Source organism: Pholis gunnellus (assembly GCF_910591455.1).
Source record: "Pholis gunnellus genome assembly, chromosome: 10".
NCBI classification, from domain to species: Eukaryota; Metazoa; Chordata; class Actinopteri; order Perciformes; family Pholidae; genus Pholis; species Pholis gunnellus.
This window is the reverse complement of record NC_136537.1, coordinates 21,752,971-21,770,505: the sequence shown is the minus strand read 5'-3', so window position 1 is coordinate 21,770,505 and position 17,535 is coordinate 21,752,971. Positions and strand designations below refer to the sequence as shown.

The 17,535-nt window shown below is 40.8% G+C and overlaps 1 protein-coding gene across 1 annotated transcript in view; it reads left to right on the top strand.

The window, feature by feature from the left end:
• Nucleotides 1-17,535, top strand: part of fstl5 (follistatin-like 5) — a gene marked incomplete at both ends in the record, with an annotated part of 150,312 nt that overhangs the window by 121,340 nt on the left and 11,437 nt on the right. Inside the window, 3 exons of the mRNA XM_079167557.1 lie at nucleotides 10,642-10,668; nucleotides 10,900-11,018; nucleotides 15,966-16,115. Coding sequence (XP_079023683.1) covers nucleotides 10,642-10,668; nucleotides 10,900-11,018; nucleotides 15,966-16,115 — 296 coding nt within the window. The remainder of the gene's footprint in view (nucleotides 1-10,641; nucleotides 10,669-10,899; nucleotides 11,019-15,965; nucleotides 16,116-17,535) is intronic.

Sequence of the window (17,535 nt, the reverse complement as noted above, 5' to 3'; positions counted from 1 at the left end):
GTCACACATTTCAAGTGTACATTGCCCGCACCTCTACTACACCCAACGCGCTTAGATGTAATCTCTGCGGTACGGCACTTCCTCCCACCCAGTCCATCGCGCATCAGAGGATCTGCGCTCGCCGAGGTCGGAAGTCACTCGTGTGCTTTGAAGCTTTTTGAAGCTGTACCCCCGGCCAAAATGGTGCTGGGAGATGGCTACTGCAGACCCTTTTTGGTGTGAGCAACCCCAGAGGATAAGAGTTCAAAGGGATGTCAGCAGACAGACAGACGTGGCTGCACTTTTACATTACGAAAGGTAGAGCGAAACATTTTTTTACTACACCGTCGTAGTCTGGCATGAGAATCTGACTGACTGCATACATGAGCCACTGTAGTTTTCCTGCGAGAATGCCACCTTTATTCAGAAAGTATAAGTGAGCTAATGGAAGGCGACTTTCTATCTTCCCTGGATCGTCTGTCTCCGTGAGCCTGAGGCTGATGCGAGGTGTCAGCTCACACCGCCTGCAGCCCTCAACCTCTGAAACCTCTGAAACCTCTGAAACCATTACCTCTGCTCCTGCAAAATACTGCCTCACGAGTCTTTTAGTTCAAAAGGGAGTCTTGAAATGTCTTTTTTGTAGTGTTAAAAATGTTTAGCTTGACAGTACAGCATTTTTTAATTATCCTACATTATCTTGACAATATTTTCACTATGTACACAACAAATCCTCAAGAATAAATATGGTGTTATTGACATCAACAACAAATAGCATGAAAGGACCAAAAACAACTTTTCTTTAATTTATTATTCTGACAATTTACAAAGTTATAGAAGAAGCGAACGCAGCTAATCGTTACTCTACGGAACCAGACATTTGTGACACTTCTGCTTGATGAATGTCTGATTATGAATGTCTCTTGTTCTCAGGTCTAAAGCTCATCAGGATGACCTGAATAAATAAAGTTTATTAATAACTACAGTGCCCATGTTACTACATAATACCCAGTACAACAGTGGGACTCACTGATGTGAGAGAGGAATAGGCTACATGAGGCTTTGCCATTAATGAACAGTGCTTGTAGTAATTAAGGTCAGTTCCTCATTGCTTTTGATCTTTTCATGGGATTTGTAGACAGTAAGAAGAAGTATAAAGGGCCTTATCCTTTTAAAGGTGATTGAAACAGAAATGCAAACACAAGAAATATTGGACTTTATTGCATAGTTAAAATAACGTAAATAACTTTTTAAAAGATCGCCGTTAAGATGGCTCTTTAATTACCTTTTTTTTAACCCCTTATGCACAGTATTGGCCCATCGTGTCCCTGTTACTTAATTCGAGCTTGATATCCGTTGTTTCTCTTTGTCACGACAGTTTGTCTTTGTGTAGTTTATGTTTCCTTTGTTTCTCAGAAGAAACAAAACCAGACGTGTTTCAGTTATTCACTCCGCTCCACCAGCTCTTCTTCGTATGGAGATCACAAGAAGTCTGGGATAAAAGAGAGATAGAAAGAGGATTGTTCAGCTTTACAAGAGTAATTATCTTATTAGTAACAACAGGTCCACTCAAGAAGTTTCCAAAGTAACAGCCAACAACTGTGTGTGTGGGGGAACAGAGAGAGGTGTGAAAAACGAAAGTAGTTGTAAACTATTTAATTCATTCTGTCCATTCAGAGTCTAAAGGCCAGTTTATTTATGAAGCAGAACAAATAAAACAAAAAACAAGACAATTTGTTAATTCATTTATATAAATATAAATTGTTTAAAAAGTTTTAAGCTTCTAAAGAACTGCTCATACTTGTCTTTTTCAACATGTGAAACAGCTTTTTTGAAAAACTCGATCAAATGAACTTCAGATGTATGAAGGTGTAAAAAAAAAAATAAAAGATCATATGAACCCGAGTGGTAAAGAGAGAATGATATTTGAGTGCAGTCTTGTATCTAACTGAGCAACTTCTCATATAAGAAGGTGAAACAAACAAACACAAAACATATTAAATCTGTGAGAGGGCTGCAGCTTTGATGTTTGACCCCCTCTTGTCATTTGCATTGTCTTGGCTTTTGATTAGCCGCTGGAGATGGACAGATATTTTTATTAGGTTCTCCAATAAAGGGGCGACCGGGTGATATTTTCTAGGAAAGCTGCCAGCCGCCTCTCAACACTTCAGTGTTTAAGGCCAGAACGGAGCTACGAGGAGAGTCTGAGCTGCTCAGACTTTGTTTTGTGAAGTTCAGTGTTAACAAAATAAACTTTATTCGGCACAAAAAGTGACTTTAAGCCATGCAGCTGTTTCCTTTTTCCTGTTAATGCTTAATAATATGTTCAACAAACAGCTGGCATTACACACATATTAATAACAGAAAACACCAGCGGATTGACAGCTTGTTAGTGAGTGCAAACAGATGAGCGTGCAGTGAATGTTGAGAGCACACGGCTCTTTACAGTAGCTGGAGTTGTTAGATGTGTTACTTTAACAGCACATTCTCTGTCAGCAATTTACACAGACACCCTGCTGCTTCATGCTCTCACACTCACTGGTGGCAACCGCTTCACATATTCTCTGAATCTCACTCTTAAATCATGTCTGCAGATTGCTCCAGACACAGTGTAATTATGTTCTTTTCACAGATTCAGACATTTGCATTCCGTTATAAAAAAGAGAGAATTATTCCAATGATTAATGCTAATTTATTCCACATATTTAAAAAGGTGAAGATTCACAAGTTTAAAATCTTTCACACAAACACTTTTCAAGGTCATTGTACTTACATGCAACAGATTCACTAACATAATAAGAAACATGTTACTAAGCTCAATTCAGCCGGATAAAGAGAGATGTTCAAGCTCACCGTTACAAATAATTATAATACAATACATACAATACAAATAATATGAAAAAAAAGATAAAACAATAATAAAAACAAGACAGAAAATGATGACATATTTGTTTGATAGCATAGAATTTTATTATTATTTGTTTTTATATATGTTGTTCTTTGTCGAGGTAAGCTGACCTTAAAAACAGGATGAGGAGGATTGATTGATTCAGCTGTAGGTCGCCGTTTCATTAATCTCTGTCTGTTTGCTGCAAAGCACCGTCTCCATCAGCACTCAGGTTTTCCAGTAACAACAGCTGTTGGAAAATCTTTATGTATGCTTTCAGGTGGAGTCAAGTAAGCACGGAGCTTTCCATCGAGAGCTACTGAGTCTGTTGCTATTCCCATCTTCACTTGGTCAGTTTCCCGTCTATATACCTTCCTGGAAACGGTGTCTAGCCATGATGGGGCAGAGTTAGTTAACCTGCATTTGTAAAACATCAGTGAAGAAGCAGATGCCGATGCACTTCACATTAGAATGCACTTGTGTGTAAGTTTTGCCTTTTAATGACAGAGCCAACATTAGCTGGTCAGACTTCACCTGTTCTGGATATCATCCTTCTGTCTCAGTTCCAAACAGTGTTTCACTTGGTGCGTTTCCTTATGGGCTTAAAGGGGAAATTCACCAGCGTTTATGTAATTATTCGTGCTATATTTATAAGTGCTCATGCTGCAAAAACCCGTTGTTCTTTCTGAATCCAGCGGCTTAATTTGACGCGACAGTGACATAATTGAATGCAAGGAGGAAGGTTGCTATCTCAGCATGTATGTTTCTGGGTACCCAGAAGGTGCACCATTGATGTTTAAAGAGAATTGAATACAGCGCTGGAGGCTCAGTTGCGCATGAAGCAAAAAAAAAAAAAGAAAAGAGTAGGACTTCCAGGTATAGAATTCAGATGAAATCTTCCGGTGATCTTCTGCATCGCCACAAATAACAAGCGCACTAGCGTTTCTTTTAACCCCAGCTCCCAAGTCCTCCGTCCAGCCTCGTTCTCCGGCTCATTCACATGAAACAGAGGACAGATCCGGCTTTTAGTGCATTTTATAACTTTTACAACCTAATCATTTAAAAAGTTACTGTGAGGGACTTTTAACTGTGTATCAGTCTGCATTAACTGTCTCAGTTGAATGACTCTATGTGACCTACATAAATAAATGAGACAATCAGAGAGAGGACTGGCTGTTTCTTTCTACTAAATGCTTGTCATCAGATGCTGTGCAGAGTCAGATGAAATCTTGCAGGTTCACTAGAAAGTCTTTCACCTCAAACCTGGGGATTTTTACTATCGGTGTGTAATCATTATCCCACAAGTTTTTGCAATAAGTATTCCATGTTCACAAGTACTTGACTTTAATTGTCTTCAAATGGGTGGCATGTGTCTTTAAGTTCAGGAAGCTTTCTACCAAGAGTTCCTTCTCTGATCCCACAGACGTAGAGATGCTGCTGGGCATGTTGTGGCGCCAGCCTACCCCGAATCTAATACCACTGATATGAAACAGACGCAGATTCAAATAACACATTGCGATTATACTTGGTAATGTGTTCCAATTCTGACTTTGTGGAAAGTAATGATCTCATTCTGTGAAATCATTGTGTTTATGACCCGCCCCGGGCTCCTCATTCAGGCGGCTGAATGAGAGACAGAGCCGAATAACTAACTAAGCCAGTTGTCAAAGGGCTGAATAAGGTATTAAGCAGGAGATGAACTGAAAAACACGATCTGATGAGCGAGGCATGAATGATCTTTTTTAGATGAATTCGCCACCGAGGAACTCGAAGGTTAAAACCTTCTCTTCACAGGCGCAGCGCTAAAGTGAATTGTTTTTCTCTCAAATGTACCCAAGCACTTCGTTGTTTGGGAAAAAACCTGAGCAGTCAGTCACCACTCTGAGATCTCTTTAACACAGTCTGTCACCAGCAGGCAGAGCGCCATCCATCTCTGACAGCCCGCCGCTAAACTGGCATAAATATCTGCCCTTCACAATGTGCCAATTATTTCTGCAGCGTCAGAGGATCCGCGGGGCTCACAACGAGCGTTTGTTGCTTCAGCCTCCCCCCAATTCATGTCTCTGCACATTCTGCTGCACTTCATGCCTCGTACGAGGGACGTTCAGAGTACTGTGTAGTGTAGCTGAAGTGCCCTTCTGTGCCAAATGAAGAAATAATTATTATAGAATTATTCTTGCGGTTATTTTGCGGAGGAGGTCAGAGCAGTGTATCATCCTTTTTAGTGCCACTCTTCTATTTGTAATTTCCCTCTTATTGTGTTTTGTGCAGGACTTATCTCAGTATGCATTTATTGTATTTCGTATTATGTATGTTATGCGCTGAGCAGTTATGAGTAGTTTGTATGTTGCCTAAGATTAAAATCTCACTGTGTGGCCATTTCCTCCTTGATTGGTTCTCATTAAGAAAATAATTGGCGTAGAGGAAACAACATGGCAGCAGCACCAGCATTCTATCTGCGCTCTAACAATTACCCCAGAACTCGTGCAAATAATTAAGATTTTTAATGAGATTCGGGGAAGTTTTCGGTGCTAATATTGTTAATTAATGACCACATTACATTTAGATGCTGAAACATTATAATGGGCTAACAGTTGACTGTCAAGCTAAGGTTAATGTAACTTTGTAAATTAAGTTTATTATTAGATACATACATATAAAAAGTGGTAACAAAAGCTGGGAGACAAAAATAATTCAACTTTCTAAGAAGCAGCTGGCGGATAGGTAAATAATTATGACTGAAATATTTCATTACACCAGTTTACTTTATCTCCAATAAACACCTTCTTACTAAGCATGTTTTTATGGACAATAAAACTAACATTCAGGTTCATCTACCCTCCAGCACAGCCAGTTGTGTACACAAGGTAACAGGATATACAGAGTGTACACTTGTGAGGTAATGAGCTTCATTCGAGGAGTTAGGACAGTACTGCTTCACAACCTACTCATGACTCCAGTATCTACTCTTTACTTTACTCCTTCGTCTGTTTTTCTTTACTCAAAGCTTTATGACTCACTGTAGAGGCCCATAAGTAATGTCTGACCTTTACACACCTCAGCAGGAACAGAAAGTCTTGACGACTCCAGTGGGCTGAAACGTACTGCACTGTGAAACATCTCCTCTCGGTCACGAGTCAGTTACTAAATCTCTCTTATTATGGGGTGAGATTATATCACAGGTTTAAACACAAATCAAGTTATTTTGAGGAATCTTAATTGTTTTTGTCTTCTTGTGTAAAGTTAATGAGACTCATTTCTAATGTTTGGGATTATTTCAGCCTGCTGGCATAATGTTCTCAAACCTGATGACTTGTTCAGACATATTACCATCATTGCACCGTTTCAACCTTTTACTGTTTCTATTTTACAGACTGTGCTATCGTTGCTCTGTACTCTTTTCTGTGTTCTTTATACTTTACCAAATGATATCTTCCACACACTCCCCTGACTTCACTCTCTAACAGTGTCTCCAAACCATTTTTTGACGTTTTAACAGTTGGTAGGCTTTTGTTCCAATCAAACCCGGCACTATTTGAATTCAGGCAGAGTGGAAGATCTAATCAGCGAAATCCGCCGGTGAAGTGATTGGTTGGAACAAAACCCTGCAATCTCCCGGGCCTCGATGGCACACGGATAAGAACCACCGCTCCACACCAAAGTCTGCACAAAGCTGTTTTATTCTGCAACGCTCCGCCATGCTGTCTGCTCCACAGCCTCTGAATAGAGAAGATCAGCTCGTGCCAAAATAGCGTACATGTTTCCATCAGTGGTGTCCCTCCACCGTCACAAGGAGCTCTAACCAGACAGTGACGCTATATCCACAGTGTCGGCAGCCGTCCGCCTGTCGACTGAGTTTCATGCTTTGTGAAAGGAATATTGTAAATCTAGTGGAAAGTTTTTAAAACGCCTTTAAGCCCCTTGTAACAACATGACAGCTAATGAATATTTCTGATGATGCGTTCTGTTAAAGACTGATACTAATGATCACAAGAGTGCTGGTCTTTTGAAAGTAGTAATCGATTCGAACATAAAGAGCAGAGAGGACAAAAACAACCTAAAAAGATTCTAAAATGAATCAATTACAGTGATTTATTTTACATTTGATGAAACAAAGTTTGGAAAACTGAACTTACAAACAGGTTGTATCGATTTAGTTCTTCTAACTTTACAAACCATTATAAATTGTTTAAAACACAAGTGTTTATGTGATGAAATAGTAGAAACCTGGATTGTTTTTTATAATTGCAGGTGGTTCATATTCATTGCACAGATAAATATTTACCTCCGAGTGTCTCCCCGTGCAGTTTTGGTTTGTGATGAGCTCAATGTTTAAAACTCAGTAACTCATAGATTTTCCTCCAAGGATCAAGTCTTTTGAATACTTTCCGTCTTAAGGGGATGATACAGCCTTCAGTTCTCCACATGCTTCCAGCTCTAATTCTACTGCAGTCGGTCTTGTTATTTTAAAAGCTTCCTTATTCTACCTGACTGTAAGTAGTTCTGCTGGGGACTTGCTGTTGAAGTTAGCCCTCAATCTTTAAGCGCCCTCAAATATATGCAGCAGCACAGAATTGGGAAAAGTAATGGGAAAAAAAGCTTTGAAAAGCACTTTGAATTAGACATTAAATATTTCAAAATGACCCTTCGATACCTCTCCTGGACTGTATAAAATATCTTTCTTTTCAATTTGAAGATCACGCTAGAGAAATATATCCTGCAATTGTACTGAGAATTATAATTTCATGACCTTCTATCTAACCTCTAAAACTCACTGCTTTAAAGTTGAAACAGAAGAAAGCAATCACATCATGTGTCATGTTTCTGAATTATTCACACTGGATTTCTACTCTTCATTTGTAAAGTATTTATTCAGCCATTTTCTTAAAAGATAAGGCTGGTCATATTTTTTATTATCTGCAAATGAATAGACTAAAACCAACAGAAAGTTGATGCTACTAACGCGTATCTGTGTAGCCAAAGCCTGATATGTCTCAATGCTGTTACTCTGTGTCAAAGAGCTCCATTGCTGTCCAAAAGTATTAAGAACATGGGTGACATGCCCTTTCAAAAGTCTCCAACAAATGTAAGATTTACTCCAGTTTAAATGTCTCGTAAAAATGACAGATCCCGGGTGTTTCAGGCAATAACTGAGCCTTTTAGAAAACATGAAATGTGTGACCTGTTTTAAAGATGTATGTCTTCAGTAAATGGCTTTTAGCTGAGAGCCACAGACGGGAAGGGGAAGTGGGACTGACTGACATTGTTGGTTGCAGTAATATGGTATCACCAGCTTTATCCAAAACTTTTTCATATCAAAATATGTTTTAAAGTATTTCTCAAGAACATTAAATATTCATGATATCAATATTCAAAAGTTAATGTTTGTGAAGAAAAACACCCTTGGGTATCATCTATTTAAGAGTCTAACACTCAAAAACTCACCTGTACTGGAACTCTTCTAACTTTTGCCAAAAATGATGTATATACATATTGCTCAGAGTACGAAGCTAATTAAGAACATTTCAGGGCCTCAGTCAAGTAACCCCTGATTCTAATTAGAAAAACAAAAGTCGGACAAAGTTTTTTTTATAGAGAATCAATTAAAAAAAGAGGACATTTGAAGTAGTGGATTTGGAAAGAAAGAGGAAACGTATTTAAGAAAAGGGAACATTTAAGAGAGCAAAATTGAAGAGACGCGTCATTGATAAACACACATTTCTGCTGATCTTACGGTTTACAGGCTCTGGCTAAGACCCAAAGCAGGGGGTCCTGAGGCATCTTAATCCAGGCCTAGATGTGCCGTAAGTGAGTGTTGGCAGGTGCCGTCTGAAGACTTTTTGGCATAGCTGCAGTATTGGATACGAGGCGTATACCTGCTGTGCATGCTATCAGTCTCTGTCTATGTTTGTGTCAATGCAGATGAAGAAATGTGTTCCCTATTTGAGTGGCTTACCCATTCTGCTTCCTCATTGTAACTGCCTACAACACTTGCAGTCTGTAAATCATAATGCATGTGTGTGTGTGTGTGTGTGTGTGTGTGTGTGTTGCTTAAATCAAAAGGAAAGCAGAATTTATGCAGTCAAAGTCCAGATAATCTCTGGAAAGAGCAGCGAAACCCTGCACACCCAAGGCAGTCATCTACTCTGACCCAATTACTCTACTTATATTATGCATCCGCCGTCTACTGCCGTGCCACTGTGGTGAACACCACGGGCTGTTTGGCCTACTGTCGCAGCTCTTGTAAACAAACAAATTGAATTTATGTAACCTTGCTGACGGGAAGGAACTGCGGAGTCCAGGGCGGCCGGCGAGCCTGGCGAGCGTGGCGCTCCCAATGTTTGGAGCCCGGTGGAAACACAGTTATTACGGCCAGAAAGAGTGAACTCACCGCCTACAGTGGCAGCCAGCTTGTTTTGTTATATGGATGATGAAGTTGATGTATGAGCCCCTTCCATGCGCAGAACAGCCACAGTCTTTCTGCCAAGTGATGAATAGCATCAATACTGTGGACTATTGGAAAAGACCGAGGCACACAAGATCTCATCTCGAACTCCTCTTTTCCATTTTCTCCCTTTTCCATTTTTGGCACATCTCAAATAAATGGTATTGTTTTGCTTTATATTTTGCCCATCCTTCCTTCCTTCTTTGTCCATCTATCTATAGACCCCCACTCCTTTTGTGCAACTTTTAATGAGCTAAAAGGTATGCAAGGGTGCACAGGAACACCTTGACAAAGCACTTTTGAAAGATTAAGGCTGACTAACGGCACAGTGGTGTCTTGTTGGCTTTGTCTCTACCCTTTTCTTTCCCCCCCGCATCTGTCCACCCGAGCAAGAGGCTGCGGGAATGAGCATTGCAATAGAGGCGAGATTAGAATCGGATGTGAATTGGGCTGCAGATTGGTTTGTAGGCTGAAAATGCCTGAAAGTGGAAGATGGGGTGGAAGCAGAGGGAAGACCGGGGGTGACAGATGAACAATGAGAGAGAAGGTCACAGTTAAGAAGCCAGGGTGAGAGGAAAATGCTGCTGGTGTGGTGGAAGATAAGAATGATTGAGTAGCAGAATTTGCATGGAAAATAACTTTATAATGGCTCTAAATTTTCTCCATACCACATCACTCTTTAGTTATGTAATTTTAAGTAATTGCACTTTTCTCAGAGTGCCCATTGGCTGCTTTGAAAGCCACCAGCTGGTCTGCGTTTTAGGCCGGCCATTAAAGCACTCTGGATGTTGCGTGGCTTTTGTTCGTCATTTCACATCATTAGTCACCTCCTAAGTGAATTTAATGAGAAATTACCTGTTACAGGAGCCGAAACAGTTTTTTTGCCACTGACGAAGGAGCACACTAATCCCTCCTCGTGACGTATGGTAATCATATGAGCTTAAAACCTGTGGCCCGCTCATGGGCGTCTAAGGCGGCTTATCCATACAGCTCATATTGATGGATGACGGTCTGATGTCTGAGGTTTTGTTTTTCAAACTTATTTCACGCACCTCCACATCCTCGGGATGCAGCACCCAGAAATCATAAACTGTTTTACAGTACTCCATTTTCCAGTGTTTGGTATCAAATTATTTCCTTGCAGAGGTCTCTATCGATTGTTTGTTTGCACGAGGTGTCAGAGACACAGTTTCCATAAAACTTTCACGCGGCCGGCTTTCCTCTTTGCCTCAATAGGAGTTAGTGTTTGGGTGTTAGCTCTCACAAAGGTCTCCCATTGATTCCTGCATTGATTTTGAACCGCACTTTCCTTTTTTTTTTTTCCCCCTCACAGTGGCAAACATTTTGTGGCGGGAAGAAGGTACGTCTAGACTGCTTCTGATTCACTATAGCGTTCATTAAACTGAGTTAATTGAATTTTTGTAATAGGGTTACTGAACTGTGATGAGAGGGATTAAATGATTTGATGCTTTGAAAGTAGATAACAATGTTGTAGGCCAATTTCCGTTGCAAATGTTCACACTGTGCAGTCTCATAATCTATTTTATATATGCACTTTGTGTTAACAGGGCTGTTTGTGCTTTCTTTCCAGGTCTCGGCATCGGCAACATGTTCTATGTGTTTTATGAAGACGGTATTAAAGTCATTCAGCCTGTGGCATGTGAGATACAGAGACACATTAAGCCCAGTGAGAAGCTGCTGGCTCTGCAGGTGAGTAGTCATGCAAAAGACGCAATCAGCTTGTGACTCACGTCGTATGATTCATTCTTAGGTGAAGTCATGTGCTATTCAATCAGTGGGTTTTGGTAAAATCCTACATTCTTCAAATGAATGCTAATTGTTCTCCGTGTCTGCTGCATTTGTTACTAAGCAACTGTTTGCCAACAGTTATGAGGTGATAATATGTCAATTCTGTATTCAGAGATTGTAATAATGAAAAGTTGAATGCCTAGTTCTCAGAACTTGAACGTTACTAGGGAGTAAACAAACAGTATTTTTACTTTCCTGAATGCCTGAAATGATTCCTTCAGACTTTGACCCTCTGGTTATCTCTGCAAATTCCTTCTTACCTTCGCTAAAGAATCTGTGCACGAACACGGACACATCTTTCTTGTCCAGGTCGGATCCAGAAAAACGTTTATGATTTGTGCCTGCCAAGGACTTGAGACTTGAGTTGAATTGTCGCTTTAAAATCTTTATTTTATTACACAAGAAAAACCTTTTAAAGGAAGCAGACGATAAAAAAGAAGTGTAAACGGGAACGGGCATAAATCAAAAAACTCCACCAAGAAGCAATAACAACATTTATGATGTAAATGTTTTTTAAAGTGAACTGGTGTGAGTAAACAGCTAAGTGTTTGGTTTTTTTGAAAGGCAAAATGGGATAATGCGTCACTCATGTGATTTATTATTCGCTGGCCTATTGACAAGCGTCCCGCTGCCTGACCTACTAGGAACAGCTCCTGGAATCAATCATCCGCAGTCAATAGTTTCTACAGGGATTTAACTTGGGTTCAGTGTCATGCCCAAGAAACGGCTTTGATGTTGCACTTGTGAATTTTAGAGGACACAGCCTCCAACCACCATGCCACCGCCTGAGATAAGAATGCACACACAGATGTGTGCGTCTTTATCTACTGTAGAGCACCTGCGTGATCTCTTATTTCTTGTCAAATAAACAGACAAAGAATTGTACATTTTTAGCAATGCAGAGAAGTTGGAATGATTTTGTCATCATTATTTTGAGTGTGGGAAGTTTAGACAAGAATAGCTCATTAGGGTGAGTAAGACGTTATATAAGCACCATTTAACAGATATAGCAAATAACAGTTTGTTCACTTTTGAATGAAACAAATGTTTGTCGATATTTTCAGATTGTTACGTTAAATGAAATGTTCCTTTATGGATTGGGAAAACTAACAATGCTATTTTTCTTGTTTGGTGACAATTTGACAATTGGAGATACTTGATTATTATTGAACAGTGACAAGGAATATGTAGAGCATTGAGAAAAATACATTTTAGTAACAAGCCATTATCAAATGCAGGGCTGTATGCAATTATAAAAAAATACAATTTTAAGTTTAAATAAAATATGAAAAGTTGTGTTTTAGCTTCACTGCAAAAAGCCATAATATTATGCACAACGTTGACACATCACGCTGTGAGGTTGTTATTTTGTGATCAAGCAGCTACCTATTTACACATCCAGAAGACACAGGGCAACAACAGCATTCATTTTGAGTCTTGTTTATGTTCGCTTTATGATTCTAATGTTCGGTCTCCTTTCAACACTTTTAGTGTTTTCGTCCTGAGGGAGGTATCTGGCTGTACAGTGGGTTTAGCGGATCATTTTTGCCGAAAACAGCTGCCTGCTGCTGCTGATCAGCTGTCAGATTGGACCAACGCTTTAAAGTTGTGGAACCATAAATTATGACCTGAAAGAAGCTAAAATGCTCTGCGGATTGGACGTAGTAAATGCTTCTACTGTTATTCCAGAACTATTGATTAGTCCAGCTCTAAAGTGGTTACTGATAGTCAAGCATTTTCTTCAGGCTATTACTGCCAGCTACAGAAAAGAATGCCCAGTGGACACGAGGGCCACCTTTACGGTGGTGCACCTCTTAATTTACAGTCCACAAGCAGTCACAGGCAGACGGTTTCACCTCCCGGAGGACTCTTTACACTCAGCCCCCCCCCCCCCCCCCGCCCCCCGAAACACCGTTTATCACCGAAACCTTCAAGCATCAAAATATTCAAAGCGTGCTGCTGACAGAAACCTGTTAGATTTACATGTGTTCTCAACTGGATGCTTTCCTCTGAGCTGCTTTTCATTCAGGAGCCCCCCCCCCCCCCCCCCCCCCATGCTTATTGGATGGCTGTTATACATGAAGTGGTGCCATGAATGAGCAACAATCAGCCAAGCGTTCCTCTGAGAGGTGTGTTTGTATTAGGATATCCATCACTGCGAGTGCTGCAATGCCAGTTCCAGTGCTGTCGTTGGGGATTGCTGTGTGAACACATGAGGCCGCTTCCAGCATTGGAACTCACCTTTTTCTCCATCGCATAGGTGCATTGATTGATTTGTTTATGGTAATCTTGCAGCGAATTCATTATCCTTAACTACCGTATAGTGTTTTACTGTGATGCACACGGTCGTGGGAAAACACTGTGATGTCCAATTGTACTGAAGTCCGTCCTCGAAGTATCTTTGTTTCCCTCTGCAGTCGGGAAGAAGCTGAGAGGGAGCATCCACGTTTTTTTTCTCGCTGCCAAAGCATTGTGTCGAGTCCCGTTGTGTTGTTAAATGGTTCTTTCACAATGGGAAGGATTTGGCGGTTGCATTTTTGTAAACACAACGTTCAAAGTTGGTCCCTCCTTCCCAGCTTAACAAGGGTTCTCGCCGTTAGGTGAAAGCCAATGCCAGATTCCATCTAGTTTTGGAACGAGCTTTGCCCACTTGGCGTTTCTCTTCACTATATTTATGTTTCCTTTCAGCTCGGTGGCCGCCGTTTTTTTTGTAGGTTCCTCTTGGATGCGTGCTTAGGACCTGGCACCTGGTCGTTTTATTGGGGTCGACGCCCAGAAACGTTGCAAACGCAGCAAAATAGGAACATACTGGCATAGTGCAGGGTCTACGCAGACACAGACACCGCCACACACTAGTAGTGGGTCATAAGTGATTATTGGAAAATCCTACTCATTGTGCCTTCAAACATAGGGAGTGGGTACGTTTAGGTACCACATACTTACTTTGTATGTTTGTAAAAAAGCAACATCACTCACACACACAATTATTTTTATGTTCATTATGAGCAATAAAAAAAATCAGGTGAAACTTGATTAAAACATCAACTATTTTTCTTCTGCATTCTTCCCTTCACTCTGACCAGAAGCACATCCTGAGCTCCTAAGTGTTCCCTGTGCTCCCCGTTTACTGTGAGCAGAAGGGGAAACTATTCCGGTGGAACTAAACTGTTTAAACTAATCTGCACCTTTTTGGGGGAGAAAAACAAAAACAGTGTGTTGAATTGAGTTATCTACCATTTAAAAAAAATTCTAAAATCAACATCCCATCATACTTTTAGTTTATAGCAGTTTGGATTGAGACCTTAGAGAACCACCTTAAAAGTATAAAAACGATCCTCTTTTTGACACTTTGGATGATGCCGTTTCACTGTTTTCCAAATGTGTCACAAATATATTAGCACTACAAATCATCCAGTGGCTTAACTGGGGAATATCATAACCATCATTGTTTTCAGCATGGCTCTTTAGATGTCATCACCCACATTCGCAAGTGAAAAGAGTCCTTTGAAGACATATTTAGCAGTAGTAGGATTTACAGTTTTTGTTCAAAAGATACAGTACAGTATGGTATTGTATTGTTCCTGGTGTGATTCCAGTATAATGTTCTAAATGCAGTAAGGATTTGAGTGAATATAACATATCTGCAGTCTTTAGAAGCTGTCAGTTTCTACATAAATCACATACATGCTATGCACCCACACACATACAGACATATGCAATACACATACACATTGAGGATTACAGCCGCCTCTGTTCACACCCTCAGCTGTGCATCAGATGTTCGATTTCTCACCTCTTCAAGGTGCAATAAGTAAGATATTTACAGCCAAGTGCCACAAAGTGACCGCAGTGTGGGACTGCAGGGGTTACACAGAGTTCAATACCAATGACTCAACCATTACCTCACCAAGTGCAGGGTTTTCTGGCTTTTAAAAACTGCATTTTTCAACCTGTTTTAGTTCCAAAACACTGGCAGATGGTGCTACAACTGGACACCGAAAGACGTTACAGCTACAAAGAATTTGAAACCTTGTTGAGAAGCCAAAAAACGCCAAAGCGCTGTCATTGTTTTAGCATTCTGCATCAAACAACCTCTCTGATATGTGATTGTTTTATGTCTTCCCAAATCAACCTGCTTATCTACAGATGAAATACAGAGGACGGGATGAGTTGGGGGCTGAAATAGAGATGAGTTAAATTCTCTCAGTGACGCTGCTGCTCTCCCTTATCCCTGAATGAGTTCAATGAAGTTCCTGCGTTACCTAATGCCCTTCTAACTGAGAGAAGGTGACCTGCGGGACGGCACCTGTCACGGATTGACTCTGCAGTTGTAAATATGGGAGAAAGAGTTCATCCCTCCATGCCGGAGACCTTCATTCATCCTCGCTGGTCAACGGCTCTCTAAATTGTCCCACAGAGTCTGGAACAGATGACTGGGCAGAGCCTGGAGGCTTTGAGGGCCTGGGGGGGGGGGGGGGGGGGGGGGGGGGGAGGCAAGCTCCAGAGACAGAAGGCCGGTTAAGGTTCCCGTTGGCCAGGAAAGGCGAGAGCTGCCAGGACTGAAAGCTGAACAGCCGCAGATCGTCTGCAGGCTTTGTGCTGTGGATTATGTATGGACAAATGGGAGCGATTACAGAGATTTTTCAGGACCTTGCAAAGCGTATTTATCCAAGTTGCCAAGATAACACGACTCGCATCAGCACAGGAGATAAGACTGCAAGTAGTAAACAACACAGAATAACGACCGAATGGAGATAATTGTTTTTTAATGAGACCTAGTTCCCTGTGATATGAAAAACCATTAGTTGACCGGCCATGTGTGTGTGTGCTTTTTGTTTTTTCTTCCAGGAGGAGGTGTGCCCCACCTCACCAGGAGAAGAGGTTCAGAGGTGTGTGTGGTCATCAGCGGTCAACATCAAGGACAAGTTTATTTATGTGACACAGCCAACCTTGGATCGAGTGCTCATAGTTGACATCCAGTCTCAGAAGGCTGTCCAGGTAGTTTTCTGGATAAATTGGAAAACCAGGTTCATGTCAATATTGTCAACAACATTACAACAATGTGTGGTGTGGGAGGAGTTGACGATTTTTCACAGAAAAGGGGAAAACATGAAAAGAATCTTTCCTGTTCTGTAAAAGCAAAGGTTCTTCCTGCCTTAATCTGTGCCAAGAAACCTCAAGGTTGCAGGAGGCGAATGTATTTTACCCTTTTACTTTCTCCAAATGAACCTACGATAAATCGTTACTGTAAGGGTATTTTCTGCGATTGATTTTGTTGAATGAAAGACACGTTTTTTTTCATTAAGTCTTCCCCTTCGACTTGGGATTCAGTTTGATACAATACATCATCCCTCATCCAGAAACTAAATCATTTAAGAGCGATGGACGACATCCTCCAACTTTCACCCAAAGTGCGTGTGGAACTTTATCCTTTTTCGGGAACAGCTTGAGCATTAGATATGCATGCACTTAAAATATTCTACTTGAGTAATAATTTAGTAGGATACTAATACACAAGAGTGATTGCTGTGCTGTGCTGATATTGGCCCTGGTGAGCTTCATACGTTCTGCAGGGGGCTGAATGCAAGACAAGAAAGGTGCTTGATTCCAAAGGACACTTCATTTTATTAGTACATAGAATTGCGTATGCACACAAGGATGTAAACTTAAATGTTCTTAGAGCTGACCAGAGGCTCATTCAGCTACACACAGCTAATAGATTTCACAGTGTTGTTAAACCAAAAAATTGATCAATCCTAAACACTGCCTCTCTGCTCGAATACTTCTCCTCGTGCTTACATTTTATATATGTACTGTCTCTCTGAGGAGTGGGTGCTTCCAAAAGATCACTTCTTTGTAAAATATGTACTTTACTTGTACTCCATAGCATGTCTGTCAGCCAATCAAGGATTAAAGAAGGATTTATTGTCAATATGCAACACAAAATTGAGTTTTAGATCATTTGCAATGCAAGAAAAACAACACAAAAACAGTCGTGCATCCCAGTAGGTTTTTATTTGTATTCATTTGAACCAGGAGGAATGTAAACTGCAGCAACAAAAAACGACAGCAACATGATGTGGGCAGATAACATCGTCAGCATCTTAACATTAAACATTTGACATCAGATCAAATGTGACTATGTTTAAGCACCAAGCATTAGTCATGTAAACACACAGTCTGCCTCCTCTTGCCCCGGCAGTCCTGTTCTCTGCCCGTCAAATGCATATTGATCCTGGATTTCACGCTGGAGCCGGGTCTCTGTGAAGATGTGGGCACAACAGTCACCGACCTCCCGTCGCTCGGTTAGCCTGAAGTCTTATTTCATCCGTGGGATCCAATAGCCGGTTCCATTTTAGATCTGGTTCTTGCTTGTCAAAATTCTAGTAATATTAGCAAAGGGCAATGTCGAAAAGAT